This window comes from Larus michahellis, chromosome 2 (assembly GCF_964199755.1).
Source record: "Larus michahellis chromosome 2, bLarMic1.1, whole genome shotgun sequence".
Taxonomy (NCBI): Eukaryota; Metazoa; Chordata; class Aves; order Charadriiformes; family Laridae; genus Larus; species Larus michahellis.
In genome coordinates, this window is record NC_133897.1 from 132,336,816 (window position 1) to 132,350,892 (window position 14,077).

The following is a 14,077-nucleotide window of genomic DNA, read 5'->3' on the forward strand; positions in this document are numbered from 1 at the left end:
GTATGCTTTGTTTTTATTCCACTTTGATGCTAGGCGAAAATGTGAATATTTAACAAAGAATTGCATATGCTGGGTAAAATATCTCCATGGTTCTGGACTGTGAAGATATTTTGCTTCTCACAACTGCAGTACCTCCACAAGTATATTTGTATGTCTTGTAGTAATTGTTTTCTAGGAGTGTTATTTTTCCTGTTGGAGCAAAACAAGGATGGCAGTGTTACAGAACTCTGCAAAATCATGATAAGTTAGTTTGCTTTCAGTTGTAGGCCTAGAAAAGTCTAGGTTTCATTGCTATCTCTGGTTAGAGTCCCATTTGTTTGTTAAGTCTTTGTTTATTCATTGTGGGAGGAGAAAATTATTAATAGTTTATGGAAATACTTTACAGAAGTTGAGTAGCATCAGTTTTTGACTCTGCAGAAGTATGGATCATATTTGCAAATGAGTGTTTGCAGACAAAATAGGTAATGATGTCAGCAAATGTCGTGCATTTTCTTCCTGGTTTTTTTAATCCTGTGGTTTTTTTGTGACAGTGCAGCCTCTGAAATTTTTCAGCACAACCTTATCAAGTTTAACAAAGACAAATGTAAGGTCTTGCACCTGGAAAAACACAACCCAGGAGTGCAGCACATGCTAGGATCTACCTGGCTGGGGAGAAGCTCTGTGGAATAGGACCTGGGGGTCCCTAGTTGGGGACAAGCAGCTCAATATGAGTGAACAGTGAGCTGCTGCGGCAATGAAAGCCAACAGGATGCTGGGTTGCATCAACAAGGGCATCACCAGCAGAGATAAGGAAGTCATTATCCCACCCTACTCAGCGCTTGTCAGGCCACACCTGGAATACTGTGTTCAGTTTTGGTCCCTGCTATGCAAAAAGATGTGGGCGGGCTGGGGAGGGTCCAGAGAAGGGTCACAAAGATGACTGGGAAGCCTGCCCTATGAGGAAAGGCTGGGACAACTGGGTTCGTTCAGCCTTGAGAAAAGAAGAGTCGGGGGAGACCTTATCACCATGCTCCAGTATTTAAAGAGTGTCTGCAAAGAAGACGGAGGCTCCCTTTTTACAAGGAGTCACATGGAAAAGATGAGGGTCAATGGGTACAAGTTACTGCTGGGGAGAGTCCAATTGGACACAAGAGGAAAATTTTTCACAATGAGAATAATCAGCCATTGGAATAATCTTCCAAAGGGAGGTGGTGGATTCCCAATCATTGGGCACTTTTAAGATTCAGCTGGACAGGGTGCTGGGCCGTCGTGTCTAGACCGTGCTTTTGCCAAGAAGGGTTGGACCAGATGATCCTTGAATTCCCTTCCAACCTGGTATCCTGTGATTCTACGATTAAAATTCCTAAGTGATGCTTCCAGACTGTTCATAATTCTAATTTGATGCTGGACCTCAAATAATAAAAGTAGGAGGAAGAGCTGACCTTCCAAAATGAAGACTCTTCGGCTTTGAAAAGTGTTTGTTCCATGTTTTATTAATTAAAAAAAAAAATCAAAATGGCAAGTGAAAAACAATGTATTTCTTTGTTTCTGCAGAAAGAGAAATTCCGTATCTATGATGAATACTGCAGTAACCACGAGAAGGCACAGAAAGTTCTGCTTGACCTTAACAAAATAAGAACAGTGCGGACGTTTCTTTTGGTAAATAAACTTTAAACTGGTGTTCTAGCTTAATATTTTTTGACTGGGCAGGGAATTGTTAGCAATGTCACCTCCACCATGTAACAACTACAAGCACACCTGCAAGCGGTTAGCAGGCAGTTTTAGGTGGGGGTGGTGTTTCCAGAGGAGGGGGTTGTGTACATCATGTTTTCACTGCCACACTTAGATCTGTGCATAATACAGCATTAGGCAGTATGCCTTGAACTTGCAGGCCAAGAGACAAGAGTGTAAATCCAGCCATGCCTGTAGAAAGGAAAAATAGGATGATATACGAGGAGGGGTTGGGAAAGAAATCAGAGAAAGGAAACTGGAGGACTCATCAGAACTTCTGAAGGTCCGTGTTCTGGTATTGTAGCCATGGTTGTGCCAGACAGAAAAATGTTTTGTTATGGATCATGGAGTAGCCATCCTGAACTTAGATGCTGACTTAGTCCGAGGTCAAAAGAAACAGCTACACAATTAGTCTTTCACTTTTCCAGACAAATAAGGAGGGGTTTTAAAATGTTAAGTATGATGGGCCTCATGATTTTCCCACAGCAAAACCAGTATCTGTGTGAACACTGAGTTTCCTAATAGTTGATACTAGTTGCTAAAAGAAGAATTCAGTTTCAGTATGGAGTGATTTTTGTGTTTTCCTTCATGATGTCCTGTGATAGCAAGGTCAGTTTTGAAATGTGGGGCCTACTATATTGGATCTTAAATGCCTGAGAAGGTGCCCTCAGATATGATATCAAATTTCAGAGTGATCAGATCCGATTATTGCATTTTAGAAGTGGAGAGCAAATGACGCGATCAGCAAAGCATCACAGACACGGTTAAAAAATGAGATGATGCCAATGCTGGCAGTATCACAAGTTTTATTTAATTTTATTAATTATTTTTAGCACGCGGTAGGCTTTTCAGTGCTTCTGTTGGCAGAGTTCTTGGTTAAGTTGTCCTATTGCAGCTCATTAAATTTTTGAAAGATTCTGGGTCTGACTCCCTTCCCAGCTGCATTCACTTACAGCAAAGTTAATGAGCAATATGGGAATTTCCTTATTACAGGGGGTACTGGATGACACGAAGCCTTTTGGTTAAGAGTCTCTTACTCTTCAGCAGTGTTCCATTCATAGTTAAAAACAGCTTCAAATTTGCCCTGTTTTTCCTCAGCGGTTGACACAGTATCCCTCACCTTGCCCCGGACTTGAGGAGCTGTACACACATGGTTCTTGTATTGGGAGCATCGTGGCTGAACTCAAGAAGAAGGGGGGAATGCTAACTAGAGGCAACCCCCAAAATATTCCAGTGAAAGATTGCAAAGAGCTTGTTTTGTGAGAAAGAAAGCTAAGTGTGCAGTTGTGGCAGTTCATGATGTATCAGTATCATGTTCTCCTGGGCACATGCCCAGGGCGTCCACATCTGCTTTGGGTTTCTCATGGATTCAGGACATGTCTGTAGAGTAAGTGACAGTAGTCTAACCTAGAGGACAGGCAGTCTGACTCTTGGATTTGAAAGAACAGTTGAAGCCTTCTAGTCAGACAGAACAGTTCAGGTCATTAGAGATGAGATTATCTATAAATAATCAGGATCTGGAACCAAACTTTTGAGCCTTTAAGTATAGAGACAGTCATTATATAAACCTATAGTCCTCATTGCCATTATCTTGCTCAATCTTTATCAGTAAAGCTTTTTCGTTGGCAGGTTAAGTGAGATCCTTTAGGATAAAGGATCCTTTAGGATAAGACAAAAGATGGTTAAGCGTGAGTACAAAGCAGAGACTGAAGGGTGGGTGTAGAGATCCTCCTAGGAGCACTGGTTTATGGGGTGTGTGTGTTGTGAGTTATGTGCTGAGCGGAGCGGCCACCCGGTTGCGTAGCCTCTGTTCCATCAACAATGTGTCTGCCTCCAGATTTGTGGCCTGCGTCAACATACCATCTGGCTGTGTTAAACTACTTTTGTATAGCGTTCTCAGTTTAGACATCTTGCTCTTTGAAGCTGTAGATTATCTCATACCATTGCATCACAATTCCTTCTGATCTCTCCATAAAATAATTTCCGTCGTTACTTTAGGTCTTTATGTACTTATACTTTAATTCCAACAATTTCAAATATTTGCTGTGATGTCCCTTGCATACTTCGTTATCTCAAATAGCCCTTATTCTTCTCTCTCTCTCTCTCTCTCTCTCTCTCTCTCTCTCAGCTGCTTTTTCATGGATGGTTCCACCCAATGTCTCATGTATTCTCTGCTTCCATAGTTGGATATCTTCTCAAAACTCGCGTATTCTTTAGCCCATGACTAAGGATATTTTATTCATTGCACATTGTGTTTAAATATAGAAACATGTAAACAGAAGACTTTTTTTGTGTGTGTATGTATTAGGATGGCCGTATTCAAACTTTTCAAAGCTTCTTTATGCTACTCACTGTTGCGAATGCACCTTTGGAGACCAACAGGCCCTACAGTAGTCACCCTGAATTAATTTTATTTTTGTTAATTGAAATGTGAAAGCATATTTTTAACATTGTATTAATTGTATTTTATTTTTAAACTTTAAAAAAAGGCCACTCTTAATCAGCTGGGATGAAGAGGATACCTTGGGAGATGCCTGCATAACACCATTAGCAGCTTCCTTGTCATGTATGATAGTCAATGGACCTGCTTATGCATGTGTTCAAACCTGTTCTTTCGACACTCTTGCAAACCTCCCTCATGACATATTTAACATATTTGTATATAGCTTAGCCAGTATTGCTGTGTGCATGTGCCCTTGTCTTTATTTCTCATCATTTTCCTGGGATTTTTTGATAATTTCTGAAACTGTTCACATTCTAGAATTGCATGCTCCTTGGAGGACGCAAAAACACAGATGTACCATTGGAGGGATATCTAGTAACGCCGATACAGAGAATATGCAAGTATCCCCTTCTTTTGAAGGTACTTAAAAGATTTTTATCTAGGACTTTATACTTCTACATAAAACTGGTTGCTAAGCATATTTCCAAACTGCAGAAACAATCTCTCCACACAGTGAATAATCTCTTTATTAGATATTGGACCCAGACTTGCTCTCATTAAAGCCAGTGGCAAGTCTTCTGACATCAGTATTAAAAGGACTGAGGAGTTTGGCTGGGTCAAGATGATTAGCTCCCTTCTGCGTCTAGTCGTAAGGTTGCCTCTCCATTGTTGATCGGAAGTGAGCCATTTTAAGGGAGTTTAATGAGACTGATTTCAGCTGGGTTTGACCATGTCCTCGCTTAAAATTCGTAGAATAGCAGAGTTTGTTAGTGACATGCTTTGATGATTCTGATTTACCATCACCAAACTGCAAATGAAAAATGTTTATGAAAATGATTTGTAAGAAAAACTGTAGAGTAACACTGCAGAGTAACAGTAGGATGCTGTAGGTGGTTCTATGGCCATTTCTGTGTTTGTTCTTATCTTACTCTTAAAACTTAATGGAAAATGTTAAATGTGCTAATAAACATTAGATATTCAGACCTCTGCGTTACTGAAATTTTTCGCATGTTAGGAAAATAAATATTTAAAACAAATTTCTGCTTAACAAACTAGGGTTTAATATTGTTTATTGTTTCAAACCTTGAGAGATAAGTCAGAGCAGATTCTGCTGTAGGAGCTGGTTGAAACCTGATTATCGGGCAGTATTTTCCCAATGCATGTGTGAGTTCAGATTTGAAACATTACCGATTATGAGGCATATGCATTTCATTGCATTGACATAAAAACTGAAGAGTAAACATGATAAAATAAAGGGTTTTAAAACAAGTTAAAGAATATAATAATTGCAGTGAGGTTTGAATCATCCCAGATATCTGTGGTTTAACAGTTCCCCTGGCCTCTTTTAAAATTATTTTTGTCTTCTAATTTTTGAATGAAGGATCTACAGACAAAACAAGGAAAAATGGATCATGAGTTACTTCAGGAAAACATTGAAATTAATATATTTATGTAAAGTTTAAATACAGGGTGTGGTGACAGCGGTGTTAGGGCTCCAGGAGGAATGTACCCGCGCCTGTCAGGGTACGCGCTAAAGGCTGTCCATAGGCGCTCCAGCTGTAAATGGGTAGTTGGTAGTTTGAGATGGGAAATCTCACATGAATGCTGGCACCTCACCTTTTGTTTTTTAGTATGGCTGCCATTACCAGTAACCATCTGAAATCAGTGAGTCACTTAAGCTATTGTTCAGTGCCCTGGTGTACTGCACTAGATTAAACAATACTGTGAGCTAAAGGAACATGCGTTTTGTCCTGAGTTGCAGGAAAGGCAGGTGTTAATTTTGACGTCAGTAAGCTAACATTTTTAAGCAGAATTGTTATCCTTGCTATTGAACAGTTCCATCCTGTGCAATATGAAAACAAAACAAAACCAAACCAAAAAAAAACCCCACCCAAAGCTCAACATGAAGAAACATTGCTGGGGGGAGAAAGTAGCTGAAATGCAAACTTTTTCCTAAGTAGTGATTATTTTTATTGTTAGTAATTTATTCCTCTGAGTTTTAGTGTCCTACTAGGACACAGTGCTGGAGGGTTTATTACTTTTCCACTTTTCCACCTAGTAAAAGAGAAGTCTGTCTACTTTTTGATTTTGTATCTTAGTCAATTTAAGCCTCCTGTAATGTACATTTAGAGATCAAAGACAGGTTTCTTTTTTCTTTTTCTTTTTTTTTTTAATGTTTAAATAGGAGTTACTGAAGCGGACTCCAAGGAAGCACAGTGACTATGCGGCACTAATGGAAGCCCTCCAGGCCATGAAAGCTGTCTGTTCCAACATAAATGAGGCCAAGAGACAAATGGAAAAATTAGAGTTTTTGGAAGAATGGCAGTCTCATGTTGAAGGATGGGAGGTACTGTCATAAGATTTGTTGCTTTTTGTATTGAGGAGGGAGTAACAGTTGTCAACAAGCACGTATTGTACTGGTTTTGTGATCCTGAGGTACCGTCAGCTCCTCAGTTCTGTGAAATCACAGCTTTTATTTGGAATCTGTTCTGTAAATTAAGTGTAAATTAAATGACTGAGCACCGCTGTATAAAAAAAGCAGACTGCCAGGAAAGAGGACAAATATTTAGTGTTTGACTTAGAATATTGAACGTTTACATCAACATGTATGTGTGCACACATACCCATTTATGATAACTGCTGCTCTGATTTTACTGCTGTCAGTGCCTGCCTCACAGCATTTTTCTGGTTGAAAAAGATTTTGATTATTTATTATTGATTAAGCACTAAGTCCATCAGTTTTTGTCAGTTTGTTGGTCATCCCTTACTGTTGGCTGAGCTAAACTAACATGAATGTCTTCAGTAGAATCCGTGTAAGACTTTTTGTTGTCTTTATAGTTTGCAAATGTAGGGCTTTAATGCTGTAGTTTTGTGAAGAAACCATAGAGTTTTCAATAATAACCAGAAGAGCCACCCTTTTCCCTAGATAACAAGATCAAGTAGCTGTAGCACCAAAATCTTCCTTTTATATTATTGTGAGCACTATAATTCTTTTAAACAGAAAGAACAGATGTACCTTTAAATTGCCTTGGGTGTTTCATATCGAAATGTCTGAGCTGCTTGAACTGAGGTGGGAGGGAAACGCAAGTGAAGTCCCAGAAAAAGAAATGCAAAGCAAGTAATATAAACTTCTTTTTTTTTTTAAAACTGCGTTTGAATATGATACACAATTGTGGTTTTTTTAAGACACGAATTTCAACATGGAAGTAGTTCTTCACTTTTTTTGGGCACTTTACTCAGTTGTGCTACTTCTCTCCTGAGAGGGCTGCTTAAGAACTAGAGGAAGAGATTTTTATCCCTTTAAGCTTTGTGGAAGGCCTGCTGGCTGGGAAAGGTAGCAAGGAAAATGTGTTTTTTGCACGTTCTGATAGATTGAGATGATCTTTCAGCTATATAGTGGGAAATGGCCTTTGTACATTAGGTTAGGGACACTGATGGAACAGTGAATCAGAGAAAGCTTTGAGATGGACCTGCCTGAACTTTAACTGACAGAGTTCCCCAAGAAGTCTGACAACTAAAAATTACAATATTGACCAGAACAGTCAACTTTGAAGGAGGTATTCATAGTAATAGACAAAACAGCAGAAACAAATAAAATAGTTTCTATACAGCTCTATTCCCTCCCTACATCTCCTGCTGTTACCACACCTGCTGTTCCTTGAACTTGCTGTGCCTAAGGATGCACTCCGCTTCTGCAGCAGTGGATTCAGTCTCCCCCTGCCTCCCAGAAGGGTTCAGCAGAACAAGCCACTGAAAGGAGCATAAAAATTACACTGAACAAAGAACCCCCTAAATACTGCCCATGGCACTGCAGAATTATTTCCTGTCTGCTCCACGTGAAATCTCCTGATCTGTGGACTTACGCAAACCTTTGGTTTGTTGTTAATTGAGTAGTGTGGGAAGATTTGCTTCATTCTAAACATGGATTAAGCAACTAATTTTACTTTAATCAAAATTCTTCGTGTTTCTTCAGTGCATTGTGGGATTTCAAATGTATCACTTCAGGTCTTTTTCCTTTTCCTGTGTCGCAGCATTTTCAAGAATTGTTCTTCCATGCCTGTAATTGGGGTACATATAATTTAGAGCAGAGAAATCCTCTTATGCCAGAGTTCAGGGCACTGTAGTCTTCTGATACAGGACCGTCACTAGAACACATTTGACAGAAATTTACTATGCCTGAAGAGAAGGAATTTTAGCAAGTATAAAAGCCGTATAACTGCTGGTCTGTATTCAGACAAACCTTTCTGCATTTAGTCGTAATCCACAATCTCAAATAAATAAATATTTTAAAAAAAAAGCTATTAAAGACAAATGACAGAGAATGTGTACTCATGCCATGATATTGTTTGTAGGATTTTGAAAAAGAAAAAACTGCTTAGGTAAAGTAAACCTCTAAATGTTGTAATTAAGAGGAGGTCTAGTTGATCTAACACTTTCCAAAAGAAGGGGTGTTCTTCAGACTTGGTGAAAATAAATTTCCTTTTGTAATTAGCTTGAACTTGCTGTCATCAGCAATAACTTGGAAAGATTAGCGTATGTGAATATTAAAATACATTAGACATGCTTGTGCAATAACTTCATGATAGAGGCAATAGCAAGTGCTTACGTTGCTGAATATTTTATGGCAAGAAGATTTGTTAAATAATCCTTATTGCCTATCACTGACTTTACTCCCTCTATTATTTTCAACTTTTCAATTAAGTTTTCTACTGCACTATAGTGATTAAAATTCTTCTACTTGCTTTCAGTGCCTGAGTCTTACAGATACTTGTCAAATCCATCTTAATGAACACACTCAAGTATAAAGTTACAGTATTATTAACTCAATGCATGATTAGTCATATAAGTTGCTTAAGAACTGACTGTTCTCAAAGCTCTAACCCTGGAAAGGGAATCCACTTTCCTGCGTCGAGTTTCTTCTGAATGCTTAGTAAGACTACCGTAGTAAATATATTTGCTCTTGGAAATATATTAGTGAGCAAAGGTAGCAATAAAGAAAGGTAAGAATATGGACAGAATCACGGGAAACATAGACTTATTCTGAGAACGGTAACATAGTAATTTCCTTCCAACCTCGGATTTTTTTTTTGGGTTGTTTTTTTTTCCCCCCCCCAGGTTAATTTTAGGATTTCACTTGTGCTTGAACTCTGAAATAGTGCCATTGTCTTAAAATAGTATGTTTTCAGTAGAGTTATGTGGTGTTTATTGTAGTTTAGCTGATGAGGTTTGATGTTATCATATGGCAACCACAGGGTGCCCAATCTGGCAAAATTGCCCTGATCTTAATATGCGCATCCTTTTCAAAAGTAATATACGGTTAGTCCTTGAAATGGTAAGAATTCCAGAGCGTGTATAAGAGCTAACAGTATTTTGAATGATTCCCAACAACAACTACAAAAAATCTCTGAATGCGATGTATGAGAGTGGATTTAATTAAATAAACATCTGGTTTTCTGCATTGCCTAAAAATAAAGAGGCAAACTTGTTGGAGATTTCCTTCCAGAAGGAAATGCTTAGCACATTGCTTGGCCCCAACTAGAAGGAAAGGGAAAAAAATAAAGACTATTTTTAGAATCTGATCAAAGCATGACTTGAATTCCTATACATAAGTGTCATAAAATGAAGCTTGTGTTTATTATGATAAAAATACAGATTCATGGAAAAATGAAACATCTGTTTCAAGAAAAAATTTTGAGTATAATGACTTTCTCACTTAATTTCCTAAGTGGTTAAATTTATTGGCCTGAATTCAGAACTTGTGTAGGTGGCTTTCTCAGCTGGAGAATGGCTCAGCAGCTGAAGGAGTCTGTCAGTAAAATTTGCGTGGTTGTTTCAGTGAGAGAAGAAAAAATAAAATTGTTGCATTTGTTGTAAGCTGGAAACTGAACAACCCAGTCTGAGTCACAGGCCAACTTAGTGACAATAGCAAGGGGTATTCTGTTCGTTTCCGTTCCACCATGTCATCAAGTAGTATTTTAATACAGATGTCTGTTTTGAACTACTGAATTTTTAGCCCTTTCCCCTGTTTTATTTCTGTTTTCTATGCCGATGAGCGAGTACTGAAGATTAAGTTGATAGCTGCTATTTCTGACCTTTATCACTGCTGGCGTGGTGGCCACTGAATCAGTACAGTCAGATCTCCGTATTTGACTCAAAGTTGCCCAGAATATATGGATAAGTAGCTTTTGTAACAAATAAAACCAACAAATGCTGCTTTTGATCTCAAGGTAACAAAGGACTTTTTTTTTAATGTCAAAGATGGGTATTTAATGACTTAAGGATGAAGGGGATATTGTTTTACATTTCTTGCATATACTCTCTCCTCCTTCCAGTGCATTTTAAATGTATGTATTTTGTGATAGGTTCATGGTAGCCCACATTTCAGAGCTCTTGCTTGACTATGGCCTTAGTCCACTGACAGGCGACTGACTGGTAGCCCAGGGCTGTTCGGAGCCGGTTTTATCTGAATAGCCTGGAAGCTCTGAGATCTTACGGGTTTTTAATTTCCACGCTAGCTGGCCTGAAAAACTACACAATCCTCAGCCCCAGAGCGACCCACAGAAGAGAATTGCTCTTCAGTTAGATGTTTGGAGTCTTCAATGGCTTAGTAGGAAAGAGGGAGGAAAAACTAGTTTAGCTTCACAGTGTAAGCCTGCTTTGGAAGGCAAAAACTTGTTTCGCATTTTTTTCCAATTGAATCCTTTATACGTTTTGTGGGAAGATGATTAGAACAGGTTTGTTTCTACACTACATGGCATTTTGAAATTGACATGTTACGCAAATGCTGGTTTCACTGAAAATACCCCGTCAGCTCCAATTGCAGGTGCTTTAAATGCATAGAAATATGAATTGTAGCATAGCAGTAGTTATTTTATGCTTAGGTTGAACAACTAGATGATCTTCCCTTGCAAACAGTGGGTATAAATGTATGTATCCCTGAAAACTTAAAAATAGCAAATTGCTTTTTGGATTAAAATTGCTCATATTTGAGATTTCCCTTGTAGTTTCAATTCAAACATTTCATGAAAGCATGTTTGTGTTAGAAGGTTTTGGTAATATTTGTTCTGTAAGTGTTACTTGTAGGTAGCGTAGTTCAGTTTTAGCTGTGCAGTAGATAGCCTCTCCTGCTTCTGGGACAAGGGTGACCTCTCATCTGCCACTGCAGCCTTGAGCCTTCCCCCATGAGAGGGACAGCTCGGAGATGGATCAATGAATTATCCAACTGTGCTGGATATCAACTGTAGCTTGGTGTCCCTGCTGTAAACCCAAGCCATGTGGAGGTTCAAGGTGTAGCTACATCCTTCACAAAAATGTTCTTCTAGTTGTCAGTCCTCCTTTGAATTGCATGGTGGATATGGCAGTGCTTGAGTACTCTCTGCTTTATCCTTCTTCGGGCATGTTTTTCATCCCTAAGGGATGTGATGGAGAGGAGTGCTCACCCCAGGTGTAGAGACGGCAGTGCTTTTCCGTAATATGCCCTCCCTCTTTTCCCCCTTTCAGCTCCATGCCCACCCAGAGTCTAGGAACAGGCTGACCCTAACAATGTTACATAGGCAAGGGGGTGGTGGGGGATTTTTCTGCAGTGGCAGTGTTATGTAGGACAGACAGATGTGACTTCTCATCCTGCTAGCTTATTCCCTTGGACTTCATCAAATGAAACAGCAATAACAAAATTCACTGACCTGCGGCCTCACCAGCATGGGTTGTGATCTTGTCAAAAGGTATCCGGTAAGTGAAGTTAACACAGCTCAGTATTTGGACGGGATGTCTCCAAGGGAAAAAAATAGGTCTAGAATATTTGTTTGGGTTTTTTTTTTCCATCATCTAGCAGTTTATATTAGGAAAGGAAGAAAATGAAGAGGAAAACAATAGCAAAGGGTAGTAATGTGATACAGATAATACCCGCTGTCATATTGCAACATTGAACTTGAATCATGGATGAGGCAAATCCTGATAATTCAGGTAGCCTGAATTACATACATTTAAAATATGTATAAAATATGGTATTTTATGATATGATGCTGTCACAGTAGCAGATCCTGCTGGGACTGATGGGAAAAGGTTGTATTTTTCTACAGTGAAAATGAAATTTTTTCAATAAAAGAGACAAAATGTTTTCATAAAACCCTTTCTGTGAAAAAAATAAACTCATTTGTAGAAAACTGAAACTGATGAAACTGTTTTGAAGCCTTAAGCTGAAATTTTATTGGCTTCCTTACAAAAAATCACAATTTTCCAGCAACGCTGAAGTTTTCTCTAAAAACAACCCAAAAACCTTTAAAAAATATCCAGCCTTTAAAAATGTAAATTATTAGTAGGTACTGTTCCAGCAAATTTTAAAAGCAGCATAAGGTATTGGTTACTTTCTTCAATACACAAAAGCAATGAAATAGAATGGAAAGAAAGTGACCTGCTTTTCTGCAGTTGTGGGCACCAAACATTAACTGCAGCCCTAATTTATGCTTAATTTATATTACTGAGTGTGCTTTTAGGGTATTTCAGTGTTTGGTTTAAAATAAAACCGTAAAATTAGTATGGCAGCTTTTGGTGCTTCTTCTGTCTTAAGAAGGGAAGTATGGCCTAGTGGCAATAGTTGGCATTCATTTTTAGCTCATTTGATCCTAAATGGAAATAAAGAGTGATTAGTTAATACTGATACTGAAGCTGCTTTATTTGGAGACCTGAATTCTGTTCCAGTGGGATGGTTGTGCAATCTCTGTTATCGTCTCTGTAAACAGACTGCATTCTCCTTAGAACAGAGTCTGGGCTATTGCTCAATATTCAATGGTGTGACCTCCAGAGGATGAACGGTGAGATGAAGAGCTGAGAGCAGAAGCCACGAGTGTTTCTTGGCTCTTAATTGGATGCATTTTTCTTTGGGCTGCTGTGGTTAGATCAAGAATTAGGAAGTAACTGCAGCTATTGCAGGCACGAGTCATTCAGAACATGTGTAGATGAAAGGAAAGTCCTGGCTTTTGCAGGTTTTCCAAGCTGACTGTTGACTGCCCCAAGTTAGGAAAGTCCTCGAGCCATGGGTGAGTGCTTGGTGCAGCCAGCACGCATCGTTATCAATAGGATGGCGTGGCTGGATGCATATAGCACACGGACAGGAGCTCTGTCCCACAGGAACATGGGTTTTCAGAATAGCAAAATAAACCTCTGAATTCAAAGCAGGCTTCCTCGAGGGGTAAGTTCACTTAATAAGGCATAGAAATGCCATGACTTTTTCACAGAAATATTTTTGGGAAAATGTTATCCTTTGTTAAAAGTTGCTTCTTTTTCATTAACCTTTATGAAAATGCCTGCCTTCTTTTCACATGAAAGAATGATCTGCCTGAAGCAAAAATGAGGCATGGGAAGTTTCACCCCAAGTATTGAAAGCAAACTTGTGATGTCTTCGGAGTATGTTAGGAGGAAGTATACTAGACGGTCTTAGTTGTATGTGCCACTGTTAGCTTTACCTGAGTTTTAAGTCTTGCTGGTTTTTGATTTTGTGTTTAGCTTAATTTAGTGTATAAGTATATACCCTTAATGATGTTCAATTTCCGGGTCGCTTCAGCTTCCAAGTTCATGTTGGCATAGATTATGTCTCGTAAAGCCCCATTTTCAGACATTTCTGACTAAATAGTAAAGTTACTGAGGATAAGAGTTATTGTATAAAATTGGCCTGATTTTTTCAGGAAAAGTCTCAAGCACAGATGTAATATGATTTGGGAGCTTTAGTGATTAAACTTTATCCATTCAAAAAGGCAAAAATCCTCCCCCCCAGTTAATGGCAATACTAGACGAATACAAAGCTGGTGCTAGTTATCATTAGAAATTATTATTTAATTACAATGTAAGAAATTACCATGAGTTTTATTCTTGGTGTTTCCAGAGAATCATTATGGTTGTGAGTTTGTATAAGAAACTTTTCCTTAGTTG

The 14,077-nt window shown here is 38.7% G+C and overlaps 2 protein-coding genes across 2 annotated transcripts in view; one reads left to right on the forward strand and one right to left on the reverse strand.

Annotated features, from left to right (window-relative positions):
• The window catches only part of CPA6 (carboxypeptidase A6), a 359,247-nt gene that overhangs the window by 189,297 nt on the left and 155,873 nt on the right, over positions 1-14,077 (reverse strand). The gene's annotated exons all lie outside the window — the stretch shown is intronic.
• Positions 1-14,077, forward strand: part of PREX2 (phosphatidylinositol-3,4,5-trisphosphate dependent Rac exchange factor 2) — a 180,681-nt gene that overhangs the window by 49,721 nt on the left and 116,883 nt on the right. The window contains 3 exon segments of the mRNA XM_074577220.1: positions 1,534-1,638; positions 4,472-4,573; positions 6,339-6,500. Coding sequence (XP_074433321.1) covers positions 1,534-1,638; positions 4,472-4,573; positions 6,339-6,500 — 369 coding nt within the window.